Source organism: Anabrus simplex, chromosome 3, assembly GCF_040414725.1.
Source record: "Anabrus simplex isolate iqAnaSimp1 chromosome 3, ASM4041472v1, whole genome shotgun sequence".
NCBI classification, from domain to species: Eukaryota; Metazoa; Arthropoda; class Insecta; order Orthoptera; family Tettigoniidae; genus Anabrus; species Anabrus simplex.
This window is the reverse complement of record NC_090267.1, coordinates 27,356,872-27,374,523: the sequence shown is the minus strand read 5'-3', so window position 1 is coordinate 27,374,523 and position 17,652 is coordinate 27,356,872. Positions and strand designations below refer to the sequence as shown.

General features: G+C 40.0%; 1 protein-coding gene across 1 annotated transcript in view; it reads left to right on the top strand.

The window, feature by feature from the left end:
• LOC136865941 (PSME3-interacting protein) overlaps window positions 1-14,429 on the top strand; it is a 140,653-nt gene extending 126,224 nt beyond the window's left edge. The window contains exon 6 of the mRNA XM_067142500.2: window positions 13,875-14,429. Within this exon, the coding sequence (XP_066998601.1) occupies window positions 13,875-14,131 (257 nt within the window). The 3' untranslated portion in view covers window positions 14,132-14,429. The remainder of the gene's footprint in view (window positions 1-13,874) is intronic.
• Window positions 14,430-17,652: the final 3,223 nt, after the last annotated feature.

Sequence of the window (17,652 nt, the reverse complement as noted above, 5' to 3'; positions counted from 1 at the left end):
ATTTCTCTGTCTAACTTGATAGGCCTTCTTTTGATGTTACTTTGTATATCCGCTGAAGATCTTTATATGTACATTGCCTCTCATGATGGTGCAACCCCATTTACCATTGTTACCTTCTTTTGTTAAGTGAAATTTTTCATTTCTCAGTATTCCTAGGTCCTGTATGCCCACTCAAAAACTTTGCTGTAAAAGAAAAAGAAATATGTATAAATGACTTACACATTCATATGTAGATAAGTATCCATGCAAAGGTTTCTATTGAACAACTGTTGCTTGGTTGATAAAACTAAACGAACATAGTGGAGTGGAAGGGTTTTTAATACATTTCTAGAAATGTTAGACGTATTCAGATCAAGAGAACAGACCTGTAGAGAACAGGACTGAATTGTGAATAGTGATTTATCACCTCACAGAATCATATTTAACAATTTTACGGTCTTAAACTTTTACTAAATTCTACCTCTCTGGCTCTAATCTACTATTATATATTATTGACATCATGGTGTACTTGCTGTTCAAGATTCTGGTCCCCTTTGGTTGATGGATGAAAGGAGTAGTAGTTTTGTTTTCTGTTAAGGAAACATGCAATCTGAACCCATCGGAAAATACACTGTTACAATTTTTTTTTAAAATTAAGCATGTTTATTAACTTAATTTAAAAATATTCACTCTTCTGATTTATTGTCCTGCATATAGCATGAGTTACAGAAATTCTGTAAATAATTGCAACTATATAAATATAAAATTCTGAAGATTAATTGTTATCGTACAGACACCAACACACTATTACAATTCCAACAAAATACACTGCTGTTTGGAGAAAGTGAAACACTCAGAAGCAGTGGTCTGAAACACGCCAAAATCAGTGGACGTGTAGGACAGTGGAACTATAATAAGTGATTTAAATTGCAGAGAGGTGGTGTATGCAAAGGCCCAGCAGTGCCCTCCTGTGTGTGACTGGCCAGGTCAGTGATGCTCAACACTCAGTCGGTGCAGAGCCGCATACAAAGTGAAAACTTGTACCCAAATGTCACTATGCCTCACCGACATCACAGTGTGGATTATCAGCATGTGAGTGTGTTCGAATGAGGCAGAATGCTTGGGCTCCAGGAGGTGGGTCTGTTGTACCATGGCATTGCGACTCTTACAGGGCATGCTGCTTCAACAGTGAGGCGTATGTGGGACCAGTGGAGAGAAGAGGGTTGTACACAGCGCCGGCAGGATTCTGGACAACACAATGTGACCACAGCGCGAGGTGACTGCCATCTTGTCCGCTTGGATGTAACGGACAGAACAGCTTTGTCCACAGTGTTGGCTTGGCGTTAGAGCACTGCAATGGGCGTGGACATGTCTGCATCGATGGTTCAATGCCATCTTCTGAGGGCTGGACTGGTGGCACGCATGCCATTGCGTCTGCTTCCATTGACCAGCAACTACCAACGCTGCAGACTACAATGAGCATGTGAACACCAACACAGGTATGCTGAGTGGCAAAATGCAGTGTTTTCGGACGAGTCCCGCTTCAACTTGTCCTACAGTGATGGCTGCATATGCGTTAGGCGCCACCATGGTGAAACAGTCGGGCAGGCTGTATTATTGGACGGCATAGTGAACAAACACCAGGTGTGATAGTTTGGGGCGCCATTGCCTGTAACATGCGATCTTGCCTCCTACATTTTGAGTGCAATTGGAACAGCTACCACTACATCAGGGAGGTTTTAGAGCCCAAGGCACTGCCCCTCCTGCAGGCCGTTCCACACGCCGTATTCCAACAGGACAATGCCTGGTCACATGTGGTGAGGAATGTGCAAGTCTTCTTTGAAGAATGACAGGTACTACTGCTTCCCTGGCCTGCCCGTTTGCCTGACATTTGCACATCGAACATATGGCCGGTTGGCAACTTGCTCGTTCAGGTCCTCCTGTAGTCACTGTTGATGATTTGTGGGCGTGCCTATAAACCGTGTGGCAGAATATTCCTCAGCAGCATATTCAGCAGCTCTTTGATTTTATGCCAAGACGTCTAGCGGCTCTGTGATTGCAGTGCTTGGTGGCGCTATGCCATACTGAAGTTCCACAGTCGCCGTGCATGTACAGGTCTGTAATTGTAATCATTTGTGTCTTGTCATGTCCCTAATCTGTGGAATGAATTGCATTGTGATCACAGCTCTCGGTCTTGGTGTTTCACTTTATCCAGACAACAGTGTATGTTCACATATTTTACATGGCAGGTGGACTTAACTCCTTTCAGTAGTCCTAACAAAACAAAGAGCAGAGTATGATTCAACACACAAAGAATTGTACATTTGGACAAACATAAAATTTTGCTTGGCTACATGGTCTAGGGGTAGCGAGCCTGCGTCTTACACGGATGCCCTGGGTTGGTTTCCTGGTCAGGTCGGAGATCTGAAGGCTGGTTCGAGGTCTACTCAGTTTGTGAAAACAATTGAACAGTTATCTGACAGTTCGACAGTGGCCTCGGTCTAGACATCAGAGAATAATGGCTGAAGTGGTTCATCATGCTAACCATGCATCACCTCATAATCTCTAGCCCTTCGAGTTGAGTAGCAGTCACATTTTAGTCCAAGGCTGTAGCACCGTAGGATTTATTTTGGTTACTTTAGCTATATTGAGCATGTTTCTCTCAGGCAAAGTACTGTAGTCTAGATACTTGCTCTCTTTCATTTTCTTATGTTTCAGGAATTTTGAGTGTGCATTGACTGGTTACTATTATATAATTCTGTCTTTGATGGTCAAAATTACTACAGTGAATGTAAGAAGTATTCAAACATTAACGATTTTTACTAAAATGGCACTGTATCTGCCATAACATATCCATAATTTTAGTCACTATATTACAATATATTATGGTTCGTTGTATGGGTTACTATAGTAACGTCCTAGTTCGTGAACCATTGGCAACGACTTGATCTCAATGTCAGATTGTGTCAAAAGCCTGCAGTCTAATATCTTGGAACTTGAAAAGAAGTGCAATGAGTATGGTATAAAAATTAGCCTTTCCAAGACTAAACTGATGTCAGGTAAGAAATCCAAGAGATCTGTGTCAGATTGGGGATACAAAGCTGGAACAGGTAGATGATTTCAAGTATTAAGGATGTGTGTTCTCCCAGGATGATAGTGAGGTTGAATCAAGCTTCAATAAAGCTAATGCAGTGAGATCGCAGTTGTCATCAGCATTATTCTGTAAGAAGGAAGTCAGCTCCCGGGCGAAACTACCTATACATCGGTCTGTTTTCAGACCAACTTTGCTTTATGGGAGTGAAAGATGGATGGATTCAGGATATTCTTTTTATTCATAAGTTAGAAGTAGCAGAATGATTGCTCGTACAAACAGGTGGAAGCAATGACAGGTGGGTACTTGGAACGAGGAGATAAAGGCTAAGTTAGGAATGAGCTCGATGGATGAAGCTGTACGCATAAAGTGGCTTCGGTGGTTGGGTCATGAAACCCAAATGAAGGAGGATAGGTTACCTAAGAGGATAATAGTCTCTGTTATGGAGGGTAAGAGACCGATAGTTCGACTCATTTTCTAACGATTTAGAGGTAGGAGGTATATAACTAAGAGGCCACAGAATTAATTACAAATACAGTGGAACCTCGATTCTCCATTTTTGGAGGGACCCTGAAAATAAAATGTACAACATGGGAAAACGGAAAATCCGGGAATGAATGAAAACCATCAACAATTTGGCTAAACATCACAAAAATGAAATTTTTATATCAGTAATTATCATCTTACAAACACTCCTAATCAAACCAAACTACAGCCCCATTGGACCTTCAACCGCCAAGCGACCGCTGTTCAGCCCAAAGGCCTGCAGATTACTAGGTTATTATTATTATTATTCTCGTATCAGAAACATACATGTTGTACACAGTTATAATTACTATATTACATTTGCCCAAAACTTGGCCACTTCCAAAGCATTTTTTGATGCTTGATATAGTTCATCTTCTGTGCAGGAGGCTGGACATAGACGACACTGGAGCATATGTTGGACTGTCTGGTCTTCTCCGCAGTCACATTGGATTTTTTCTTGATCTATATAGCCCCATCTTGCCAAATTAACTTTGGATCTGCCAACTCCAGATCTCAGTCTATTCAGGGACTTCCAGGTCATCCATTCTTCATTGTAGCCAGGAGGTAGAGTTTCAGAAAATCTTATCCAGCCAGGAGGAAGGTAGGATGTAGCCCTCCATAATTGCAACCTGGCTTTTTCAGTAGTGGTTCTAAGTTCCTTTGAAGTTCTGAGAAAACTCTTCCTTGACTTTAAACGTTGCAGATGCGGTGCATGCCCATATAGAGGGTGGGTCCTTTCCTGTTCCACTGTCTTTCTTTCCTTGTTCGCAGCTATTTCTCTTCGAACAGAAGGAGGTGCTATTCCTGCAAGGTGGTAGAGCCATTCAACTGGAGTGGATTTCAAACAACCTGTTATAATTCTGCAAGTTTCATTGAGAGCTATATCCACCTGTTTGGCATATGTTGAATTATACCAGACAGGACACGCATACTCTGCTGCAGAATAGCATAGTGCCATTGCAGAAGTTCGGATGGTTTCAGGTTGGCTACCCCACTGTGATCCGGCCAGTTTCCGTAAAAGATTGTTCCTGGTGGAGACTTTTGATTTGCAGTTCATGCAGTGCTTCTTGAAAGTAAGAGATCTATCAAGTGTCACTCCTAGATATTTTGGAGACTCGCAGTGTTCCAGTTCGACTCCTGACCATACTATCTTTAACTTGCGAGTGGCTTCCCTGTTTCTCAGATGAAAAGCACACACTTGTGTCTTTGAGGGGTTCGGTTTAAGCTGGTTTGTGCTGTAATATCTAGAAAGATCATTAAGGGCATCCGTGAGGGTGATCTCCACTGTTTCAAAATCTCTTCTCTGAGTGGCTAGGGCGAGGTCATCAGCATACAAGAAGCTACTGCAATTGGGGGCTATGGGTTGGTCGTTTGTGTATATATTGAACAGAATTGGAGCCAGCACACTTCCTTGCGGAAGACCGTTTTTCTGTAGTCTCCATCGACTACGCTGTTCTTGGAAATCAACAAAGAACCTGCGATTCTGCAAAAGAGTGGCGATGAGTCTTGTTAGGTTAAAGTCCTTGGTTAGATTGTAGACCTTCACTAATAGTAGCTGGTGGTTGACAGTGTCATACGCTGCTGATAAGTCAACAAATACCACTCCTGTCACCTTACGAGCCTCAAACCCATCTTCTATAAACTGTGTAAGGTTTAATAACTGTCCAGTACAGCTTTTACCAGGACGAAATCCAGATTGCTGAGGTATAAGTAATGGGTCAATTACAGGTAATAGGCGATTTAAGATCAATCTTTCCAGCAGTTTGTAAAGGTGACATAGTAGCGCAATTGGTCTAAAATTCTTTGGATCATTCCCTTCTTTACCAGGTTTCAGCAAGGCAATCACTCGGCTCTTCCGCCATATCTTTGGAATTTGGTTTCTGCTCAAACAGTTATTGAAGAGTTGGAGAATCCATTTCTTTGTCATTAAGCCAAAGTGTTTAATTTGCTCAGTTCGTATATCATCCAAGCCAGCTGATTTTCCATTTTTACTCTGTTTGATAGCCTTCTCTAATTCTTCCATGCTGAGTGATGATGTTAGGTCGTCGCTCTCTTCATGCTCTTCTCTTTGCAGTTTCGGTTTTTGTGATTTGTGGTTTGCCTTCCCGTTCAGCAGTAACTGATGTGCTATTTGGTTAGCAGTGATATTATGATGTGCGGTGGTCTTGGTTGGATCATTGCTTAGACGTCTCAGAAGTCTCCAAGCTTTATGACTGTCTCTTTTCAGGTCCAAGTTTTCAATAGTTTGTATCCACTGATCCCTTTTGGTCTCTCTAATAGAGGAAATAAGCTTGTTCCCTGCTTCCACAGTTACTTCATTGAAAGGATTTTCTTCAAATAAGTTTTTGTATTCTGCAAGTAGTGTGGCTTGATCTGAAGTAAGCCCGGGGATATAAGATGTTCGACAGCCACGGGGGATAGACATCCTTGAGCATCTCTTTACAGCTGTGGTGAAGGTGTCATAGTAACTGGGTACTGGTTCTATAGCAGATATTTCAGCGTCCAGTAATTCCGCAAATCTTGACCAGTCTGCCTTCTTAAAATTAAACCTCCTCCGAAAGGATACCATCTGAGGTCTTATAGCAGCAAATACTTGGCACATTATTGGTCTATGCTGTGTATTGGGTATTGGGGAACAGACAGATTTTACACATTGTTGGTTGATATTGCTGCTGCCAAATATGAGGTCAGGATTGTAAGCTCTTCTCCACCTGCCACTGTTAAAGGATCCAGGTAGTTTTGCATCATGGATTAAAGTCAGCTGGCTTATTTCTGCCCATTCTTGTACTGCTGTCCCATTCTCATCTTCATGGTCATAGCCCCAGAGAGAACTATGGCTGTTGAAATCACCGATCACAATTTGCACATGCTTGTTTCCGAAATTGGATGGTAGGTTTACAGTGAATTGAGCACCAGGTGGTTTATAAAGGGATGAAATGGTGCAATTAGCTGTTTCTACAGTAAGGATTTCAATGTTGTTTTCCTCTGTGAATGCTGTGGATGAAATCTGGAAATCTGGATGAACAAAAATAGCACTTCCATATTTATCATGAGGTCTTTCAATGGCGAGACGCATTCCATCTATTTTTGGCCTGCGAATATCACAACCTCTATGTGTCTCCTGTATGCACAGTATGTGGCACTGGTGCTTCCTGCATAGTTCTTGTAGCAGTTCTTCTTTGGCTGGTGTAATGCCTTCTATGTTAACAGAGATAATCGTTAACTGTGGCCCTGAAAAGGGCTCAGGTGTGGATGTTTCTGTTGTGAAAGGATCAGCCGTCAGGTTATTCATTCTCTGACGTTGCCCGGGGTACGCCCGATTGCTTTTATTATCTTGATCACAAATCATCGCAATCTTCGGGGAGGCTCCTTTCGTGTACACACGGTCATTGTGACAAATTCTCTCGGCCGTTATTCCTGGCTCTCCAGACGGGGTCGCCATCTCACATTTAGAAAGCTTCTCAATTAAAGGTAATCACATAGGCCGAGTGGACCTGGAACCAGCCCTTATATCCAGATAAAAATGCCTGACCTGGCCGGGAATCGATCCCGAGCCCTCTGGATGAGAGGCAGGCAAGTTAGACCACTAAACCAACATCAAACATTACCAGTACACAAGTTTAAAATCTCGATACTTTATATTCAATTTTACAGGGGAAATGTTTGTCAGTTTCCTGTGAAAACTTTGTTTCAGTTCAGCAATTTTGATTAGCCAAACTCTTCAAAAAATCGTAATACAGCACATTAGATACAAAAGTGCCCAACATGATGGTAAAATCCCTTCTTTTCTTAATCTTCCATTGTAATTTTGGTCTCCGGTACACTGTTCGTAGTCAGTTTCTGCTGAAAATCTTGTACCGCGTAAATTAGGCCTACATTGACTTATAAAGATTATGAGAACATGGTTTTGAATGTAAGTATCAATTCTCAAAAGTTCTCGAATGCACTATATCCAACTCTGCCCGTCATTAATCCAATCAAATTGGAAAGAGAAAAAAAAAATCAGAACTTCAGAAATTACTGTTATTCTTGACCCTGAGCTCAGCTGGTAAGCGCGCTCGCTGCACATGTCAGTACGAGTTGGAAATGATACAAACCATCTAAATGTAATGTGCGCAAATAAAATGACTGTGGTTTTTGACATTTTAACACAAAAATGTAAAATTGCCAGTCTTATATTAGGACCAAGACAGTAATAGGCAATCCAAAGACCTCTCATGGCTTTTTGTATGTAAGGTGCAACATCTGTTGTGATCTTGATAACATAATCGTGTACGATAATATTAAAATACTAGTTTCGTGTTGAGAAGGAGCAATTTTGATTCCTGCCTGAAAGCCCAGTTACTATACAGTACCCTGAGGAAAGTGCCGAAACCTGTTCGGCAATACAATCGAAAAAAGTAAAAATATAAACATCTAACCTGGGACATAATGTGGATGTTCTATAAGTGCGAACATTTGACGAAACTCATTCCATTCTCAAGTAGAGCTGTCGAAATGCGCTGTGTCTCCTTACGGTACAATTGTGGCCACTCTCTGCTTTATGATTTCCGAGTTTCTCTAAACAGTGCCAACCGAATGCGATGCTAAGAGGGTCCGTTATGCAAGGAAAGGAACGTGATTGTAGCGGGTGATCTCATTTTACCAAATGTCAATTCAGAAAGTAATGCAAACGACTGGAAGCATGAACAACAAATGGCAAATAATTTAATATGGGAAGGGCATCTGATTCAGAAAGTGATGGAGCCAAGTAGAGGGAAGAATATTCTGGAGGTGGTGCTGGTAAAACCAGATGAGCTCTATAGAGAAACCGAAGTAATAGATGGTATTAGTGATCATGAAGCTGTTTTGTGGTTGTTAAAAGTAAATGTGAAAGAATGGAAGATATTAAAATTAGGACTATTAGGCAGTAACCATATGGCTGATAAAACAGGCATGATGGAGTTTTTAAAAAGTAACTATGATCGGTGAAAAACGGTAAATAAAAATGTAAACATACTCTGGGATGGGTTTAAAGCAATTGTTGAGGAATGTGAAAATAGGTTTGTACATTTGGTAAGGGATGGTAAAGATCCACTATAAGTTATTATAACAGAAGTAAAGAGAGAGACTAAGAAGGTGGTGCAGTTTGGAAAGAAATAGAGTGTGGAAGTGAGGAGAAATTGAAGGAAATTGGATCTAACAAAGAAGTCAGCTAAGGATAACATGATGGCAAGCATGATTGGTGGTCATACAAGTGTTACTGAAAAATGGAAGAGTATGTATAGGTAGACAAAGGCAGAAACAGGTTCCAAGAAGGATATTCCAGGAATCATTAATGAACAAGGGAAGTGTGTATGCAAGGATCTTCAAAAGGCAGAAGTGTTCAGTTAGCAGTATGTAATGATTGTTGGTTACAAGGATAATGTCCATGTGGAGGAGGTGACTACTACTAAAGTATTAAAATTTACCTATGGCAACAATGACATTTACGGTAAGATACAAAGGTTGAAAACTAGAAAAGCAGCTGGAATTGATAAGGTTTTGGGGATGTACTAAAGACTATGGATTAGGATGTAGTACCATATCTGAAGTACTTCCTTGATTATTGTTTGAATGAAGGAGCTATACCAAATGAATGGAGAGTTGCTATAGTAGCCCCTGTGTATAAAGGAAAGGGTGATAGACATAAAGCTGAAAATTACAGGCCAGTCAGTTTGACATGCACTGCATGTAAGGTTTGGGAAAGCATTCTTTCTGATTATATTCGACATGTTTGCAAAATTATTAATTGGTTTGATAGAAAGTAGTTCGGTTTTAGGAAAGGTTATTCCACTGAAGCCCAACTTGTAGGATTCCAGCAAGATATAGCAGATATCCTGGATTCAGGAGGTCAATTGGGCTGTATCGTGATTGACCTATCTAAGGCATTTGATAGGGTAGATGATGGGAGACTACTGGCAAAAATGAGTGCAGTTGGACTTGACAAAAGAGTGACTGAATGGGTGGCTATGTTTCTAGAAAATAGAACTCAGAGAATTAGAGTAGGCAAAGCTTTATCTGTCCCTGTAATAATTAAGAGAGGAATTCCTCAAGGCAGCATTATTGAACCTTTATGTTTTCTTATGTATGTCAATGATATGTGTAAAGAAGTAGAATCAGAGATAAGGCTTTTTGCAGATGATGATATTCTGTGCAGAATAATAAATAAGTTAAATTAAATAAATAAATAAATGACAAACTGTCCCCACTTTTACATCCTGGGGTATACGAAATTCCCTGTACTTGCGGTAAGGTATACATAGGCCAAACATGCCGGTCCATTGGTACCCGTATCAAGGAACATGAATTTAATATTCGTCTCAACCAGCCAGACAAATCAGCTATAGCTGACACTACGTTGCTGTTAATGACCGGACGTACGTACATACTGGCTTAACAGGAGCGGTACAATGTCAGTATGACGTAGGTCCACCGTTCGCTGCTGACACAGCCTCTACTTTTCGAGAAAGATTTTCCACCAAGTTTCTGTAGTTGTCTGCTGGAATTTTCTTCCATTCCTTATGAAACATGGCGAACAGTTCTGTTGCTGTTTTAGGTCGGTCTGGTCTAGCTGTCAACCGGTGCTGTAGCTCATCCCAGAGATGTTCAGTTGGGTTTTGATAATGGTTTTGGGCTGGCCATACAATTTCATTCACTCTCATTTTGACATCTCACGAAGTTATGGCCTTTGCTTTATGCTTATGCTTTGCTTATTGAAATGTAAAGCACAATTTCCACAAGGTAGGTAGTATAGAATTGTTCAATATTACCTGATAGGATTTTGGCATTCATGGTTTGAGAAACTAAAACTAGTGGACCAACACCAAACCATGCCATAAAACATCCTCTGCCATTTTCACGGTGGGAATTGACTCCATGGGTAAATGCTGGCCTTTGGTCGTAGGTGTCCCAGATTCAATTCCTAACAGGGTCAGGAATTTTAACCATTATTGGTTAATTTGGCTGGCATGGGGGCTGGGTGTATATGCCGTCTTCATAATGACGTGCAGGTTGCCTATGAGCATCAAATCAAAAGACCTGCATCTGGCAAGCCGAACTTGTCCTCGGACACCCCCGCACTAAAAGCCAGGCATTACAGATTGGAAAATTTACCAAGATGTTTGATAAATTTCCAAGTTCTTTGAAATCATTTAAGAAAACAGTAGATAAACAATTGAAGGGAATCTGTGACATGGGTAACAGCCCTAGGTGCAGATGAGTGGTAATAAAATTATAAAAGGATATTGTGCTATGTTATGATAGATTAATTGAAAATGCAATCCTGTAAAACACACTTTGGCAGAGGAATGTTTAGAACTCTTGTGCAAGGAGTTCAACACTTTTCACACTAACTCGAGAGAGGTACGAGATTTAATGATTTTAAATTTCCAATGTCATTGAAATCATTTAAGAAAAGGCTAGGAAAACAACAGATAGGGAATCTGCCACCTGGGCGACTGCCCTAAATGCAGATCAGTATAAACTGATTGATTGAGCTGCCTGTCTCGAGACTCTCAAGCAAGAAGAATTCTCATCTAAACAAGGAGAGTAGTAGAAAACTGTACACATATACCATTAATATAAAATAATAATAATGTTATTGGGTTTACTTCCCAGTAAGTACTTTTATGGTTGTCGGAGACACCAAGGTGCTGCAAGTTTGTCCTGCAGGAGTTTTTTTTTATGTGCTGGTAAATCTACTGGCATGAGGTTACATATTTAAACACCTTCAAATACCACTGGACTTAGTCAGGATCAAACCTGTCAATTTGTGTTCAAAAAGCCAGCACCATAACCATCTGAGCCAATCAGTCCGGTCATTAACAGAAAAATGTGTTGTAGGATGCAGTGTTCCTTTAGATGTAAACAGTTTAAATATTATTTTATTTATTTATTTATTGAATTATATACAATGAAATATTTACAGTTTGAAACCTAGATTAATGTTTTAGTCAAGTGACTGTGGTGTCCCTCGGTACAAATATCTTACGTAACCACTGTAGATCTTGGAGGGCAGTCTTGACATTTTGCAAGATAGAACTTGATTAACTAATACACATTCACGTAAGTAATTGTTATTCTGTGAACACCACTGTGTATTCTGTTGTGTTTATAGCACTCGTACATTTTCTCTACTACACGGAAGACCATAAAATCATGGATATGTTTTCGGGCTTACAAGATGAGAGAGTTATTCTTTGGCTGTTTGTCTCTTATGTCATCCAGGGCTTACAGATAATGCATCCTTTGGCTCCACCTACAGGGGATAAAAAGAGTTCTGAGAAATTGAAAGCAAAATGAGTTTATCCACAAAAACTGGTAAGGCTTATGAATTGTGAGAAAATGAAAGACATCTTGTAAATATTATTATTATTATTAGCCAGCTCTGTGCTATAGAGGTAGCGTGCCTAAATCTCTTATTCCAAGGCCCTGGGTTCGTTTTCTGGCCAGTTAAAGGATTTTCATTCTGAACTAAGGAGTAGAACGGTGTTCACTTGATATGTGATTTTCTTAAGTTCCTAGTTACAAGAAGAAAGCACACAGCGAGATGATGATTTCATTGATCTATTTATTGTTCATTCCACGTTAACACGTTTAGCACCAAGTAAAATATTGAAATTTTGCTCTGTGGGCCAAAACTGTATTTTTGCAACATTCTACCATGCTGTTAATGCAAAAGTGAAAATTAACATAAAAAACTAGAATAAATTAAGGCAGATACCGGTGCCTGCTGTGGCTTGTTGGGAAACTTACGTCAGCTGGGGCCAAGGTGGTCATGCTAGTGGACCCAATAATGTGCTGAATGTGTACGGCGCTTCTTGAAGTGTTGTGTTGTAATTTTTTACTTTTGTGTTAACAGCATGGTAGAATGTTGCTATTGTAACACCAGACAGCAAACATACCAATTTTGAGCCAGAGGACACCCATGTCTTTGAAAATAAAGTAAAATTTATTGTACCTGAATGTATAATTTTGAAGCCTGATGTGTAAATTTTAACCGAATGGGATCTGACATATATTCTATATGGTCAAATTCCGTATAAAGTTGGAAAAGTGTGTACTTTACCAATTTTGAGCCAGCAGACACCCATGTCTGCCGTGGCGTAGCAGGAAGTTCAAAAATAGACACCAGTGTCCGCTGTGATGCTCAACGTGTTAAGAAAACAGTGTTGATCTTGTGGACCTACAAGGAGAGAGCACGTCCCCTCTGAGACACCCGTAATTCCGCGTGATTAAGGGATATTATACTGTACTTTGTAATGTATTATGAAAGATAAATAAAAAAGACGAAGCATTTTTTCCTGTGAGTTGTTAAAATAACTATATAACATTTTCTTTTTCATAAATACGTTTGTAGGGAGGAAGCACAATGGCGGCAACAGCCATCGCCTCGTTGCCTTCCTTCATTTCCCTTCTTCTGTGTTGCTCTGGTACAAGCCTCGTGTAGTTCCTCACTCTGAACCGCCAGCATCTCACTTCTGCAGTGAAGTCATCTAGAGTATTTATTTTTTGCATATGTGTTTTTAGGCTTTAAATCAGTGTTTCATTGTCTTGTGTTGAGTGAGAGTTATGCGATAAGCCTACATGTGTAATTTCTTTCTTTAACATTGATACTGTGATCTTTTGTAGAGTCATCTACAGTATTTATTTGTTGCATCTGTTTTCTAGCCTTTATTGCCTGGAGAAATTTATTAGTGCAATTAAATGCACCCCTCACTCATCAAGCCCATAAAAAAAAAAAAAAATTGTCTATTTTCTCCCCCCTCCCATTTACCTTACACTTCAATGCTGAGAATTTTTATGTGCTGTAGTTTACCTCGATTCTGTACAAACCAAAAATAGCCGCTGTAAACCCCCATCCCCTTTAGTTCATAAAATTAATTTGTAGCTTAGTTTATTCCACTTTTTATCTTGAACTTAAATGCTGAATTTCACAAATTTATGTGCCACCGTTTTCCCGTGATGGCATTGAGCAGAGCCATTCGATATAGCAACCATGTTGTCATAAGAACAATACTGTTTTCTTTACATGGAATGAGCTATAGTATGGTCGCCATGGTTACAATGGTGTCAGGGAATTGATGCTGCTCATTCCAGATATATCAGCCCAGAAACATATCCATTTTATCTCACTAAAAACAGCTATAAACTTGACTTTATTTTCTTATTTAAATTGGTACTAATATTAACACTTGTCAGATCTGATTTGGATTTTAATTTTTCTAATGCAAACTCTTTGTGATATTAACCACAGTGAACGGTATAGAGGAAGTGGCCAATCCTGGGAAGATGCTACCAGAAACTACTTCTGTGTCTGAAGGACATCGATTGTCTTCCAAGAGAAAATTAAGTGAAGAGACTTCCAAGATGAGAACTGGACCATTCTTTTACCCTTCAGCACTGCGTTGCATTGGAATCTTGCCTGGATTTGGTTTATATACCGACTCTAGTGATAGCGAGCAGAGTTCAGATACGGACCAAGATCTTCCTTCTAATACTTCAGACTCGTAGGGCTATTGAGCTAAAAACTCCTGGCAAAGGTTTAGTCCAAAATATTTAATGCCTAGTTTTTGTTCGTGAGTGTTGATGGATTTGTCATCTTGGTGATGTCGACCTTACTCGTAGTCTCTCTTCATTTTTTGCTGTTTGCACCTTGTGGTTTTTGCTGTCAGTTGGCATACACAAGCAAGGTTATGAATGCGGTTAACCCTCGAGTTCCATCTGGCTTCAGAGGCAAGTTGTCACTTTTACAGCTATTTTTATCTCCTATTGTATAAAAGGTTTGAATAAAGTTGTTTGTTTTAAAATATTTCAGGTGCCCAATTTTATCATAATTCTTGCTGTAATATTTGTGCCTTTACTAGCAAGACATAGTGTTTACAGTGCAGTATGACTTCTGGTACGGGCTAGCAAAAATTTGTGTATCTCATTGACCTCATCCTTTGGCTTTGACGATGTGAAAGTGACTGAGGTATGAACAGTGCTAGTAATGCCATTCCTTATGCAGTCAGTCCCTGTTATGAATGGTGTGAAAATGTCGCTCATAGGGTCGGTTGGTGTGGAACAAGAGTTTCAGTGGGCTTGACAGACTGATAGGTAATAGCAACTTCTGGCTTGTGAGGAAAGCAATGGGAAACCTCTCCACTCATCATTTCTCTAGTATACCTCTTCAGTGACGTCTAGGCAGTCTATGACACCAAACTAAATCACTATGATAAGAAGCCTGTTATTTTGAAGTAACTGAAATGAATTTGTATAAAATTGCTTGTACATACATTGTACAATAATTCATTACTGCATGGCATCTGAAGTTAAACTTGTAATTTCATCAGTTGACTTACCTTCTGATTCCCTATCGGTGGTAGTGTTGGGTTTCCCATCACTGTCTTCATCACTTCTTTCCAAGCCAATATTTATCACTATTCTCTCAATCTTCTGTTCCATTAGTGCGTCATGGTGCTGGTATTCTTTCTTGATATCTTTAGCTTCTGCACTCTTTCATTCAGTCTTCTTTGTTGACTTCCATGTGCAGTGACATGTTAGTTTTTTTTTTTTTTTTTTTTTTCAAAGCCAACATGGAGACATTGTTTGTTGCTATTTTTTGTTTCACTAAGTTCCAAGTGAATTTGATTGGATTTATGTCAGTCACAGTGAAGGGAGGTGGTCTCGAGAACAGTAAAACCCAACCTCTTTTAAAATCTTACCTGCTGTGTACACAGGTTGTGGTTTATTTGGTAAGTTTCACCAACTCACTCTTGGACATGTCATCAGTCACAGCAGTTTGTTCTTCAACCATGACACTAAAATCTTAACATCTCGTCTGTGTACACTAGGCTTTTTAGGTCCATTTCATTTTCATTCTCTCTCTGCACGAAGAAATGCTGTGCATCGTGCAACACTATCACTAAGCTCCATCAATAAATTTCTCACATTTTTACACCTTTTAAAATTAAAACCCCTCCATACTTTTTATGAACCTCCAGAATGTGTGTTTCCCCCCTGTAAACTGTACTTTTCTTTTCACAGCATAAAGAACATTTTACTTAAAGTGGGGAATTCTTTGCAAACTTCATGTTTCAGAAGTGTTCAGCGTGCAACATACTCATCAAAATCATACTGTCTTCTTCTGATGAGGATGAATTTTGTTTGGGGTACGAAAGACAGTTCCATCATTTGCAGCCTTTTCACACAGTCTAGCAGTATTGTGCATAGTCCTTTCACTTCTACCAATAGCTTTAGCAGTCCTTTCTACAGCTTTTTGAAGAGGGATTATGAAACCCCTGCTCTTTTTCTCCTAACAAAACTGTAGAACATTATATATCAACTTCCTGCTGTGAGATTGGAGCACTTTGTGCAATTGGAAGGGTACGACAAGGAAATGGGAAGGAAGCGGTCGTGGCCTTAAGTTAGGTACCATCCTGGCACTTTCCTGGAGAAGAAATGGGAAACCACGAAAAACCACTGTGAGGATGGCTGAGGTGGTAATCGAACCCCTCTACTAAGTTGACCTCCCAAGGCTGAGCAGACCCTTTTTCAGTCCTCGTACCATGTTTCAAATTTTGTGGCAGAGCTGGGAACCAAACCCGGGCCTCCAGGAGTGGCAGCTAATCACACTAACCACTACACCACAGAGACGGACAATACATAGTCACTATAATTATAAGTACAATGCAATAACATGTCAGATACTGTATAATTTCTTTGAATGTTGACAAGGTCTGTAGTATGAAATAGCAACACTGTATCCAACACAACCGAGCTTAGTGCTAGTGGAACTATGATACATATGTGTAGACTGTACTGCATGCTCTGTTTCAACCCTACTGAGCCACACACAATGGTTAGTTTGCTGAAATCCTACTGGCAAAGATTCATGCAATGGGTAATACCAGGTATGACCACATTGATAGAAAACACACCAAAGAAAACAAAAACAACAAAACACAAATCCAGAATCCACCAAATATTTTAGATATATGTGAAGTTTTCTTTTTCAAGTGTTTGATCAACTTGTTCTTACTTGGTGAGTTGCTGTTCTCCATCTACTTGATGTACATGAATATTTTTCTGTAATGTAGTAATCCAAGAGTCTGGCTCTTGGCTGAATCGTCAGTATAGTGGTCTTTGGTTCAGAGAAACCCATGTTTGATTCGTAGCTGGACCAGAAATTTTAACTGCATCTGGTCAATTCCTTTAGCTTGGGGCCTGGGTGTTTTTGTTGATCTTGGCCCTTTCCACGGTGTTTCTAAGAGAATATATGTATTACAAAGTATTATTTTGTCCAAACTATCGACTGCTGCACCTCGGCTCGGCTATTGGAGAAACGAATACATAGTCTAGTTTATATTAATAGCCACTAGATGTCAGTTGTCTTCTGTTTTGCTTGGTAACCGTCATATGTTTAAAATGGCTACTCCGCAGTAGAAATCATTATGTGTTCTCGAGTTTGCGAAGTGCAATTCTGTGATTACAGTGCAAAGACGTTTCAGGTTGAAGTACCAAATTAATCCTCCGAATGGGTGGCATATTCGCACATGGTATCGACAATTTGTAGATACAGGATGTGTATGTACCCGCCCTAGTGTTCCTGAAGAAAATGTTGCACGAATTGAAACTGCTTTCCAACGTAGTCCTTCAAAATCAATTCATCGTGCTCGTCGGGAGTTACAACTGCCTACAGCAACAATTTGGCATGTTTTGAGACGTCGGTTGGTTATGAAGCCGTACAATTTACAGCTGTTACAAGCTCTGCATCCTGATGACAATCGCAAACGTGTGGCATTTTGTAACAAGATTCTTGATGCTATTGACAATGATAACACTTGCACAATGCATCATGTTCAGTGATGAAGTGACTTTCCATGTTAGTGGTCAGGTGAACAAACACAGTGTTCGAATTTGGGGTCTATAGAACCCACATGCAGTCATTGAACATGTACGAGATTCGCCCAAAGTCAATGTGTTTTGTGCGAAATCCCGATCATCTGTTTACGGCCCATTCTTCTTTGATGGAAACACGGTTAACAGACAGC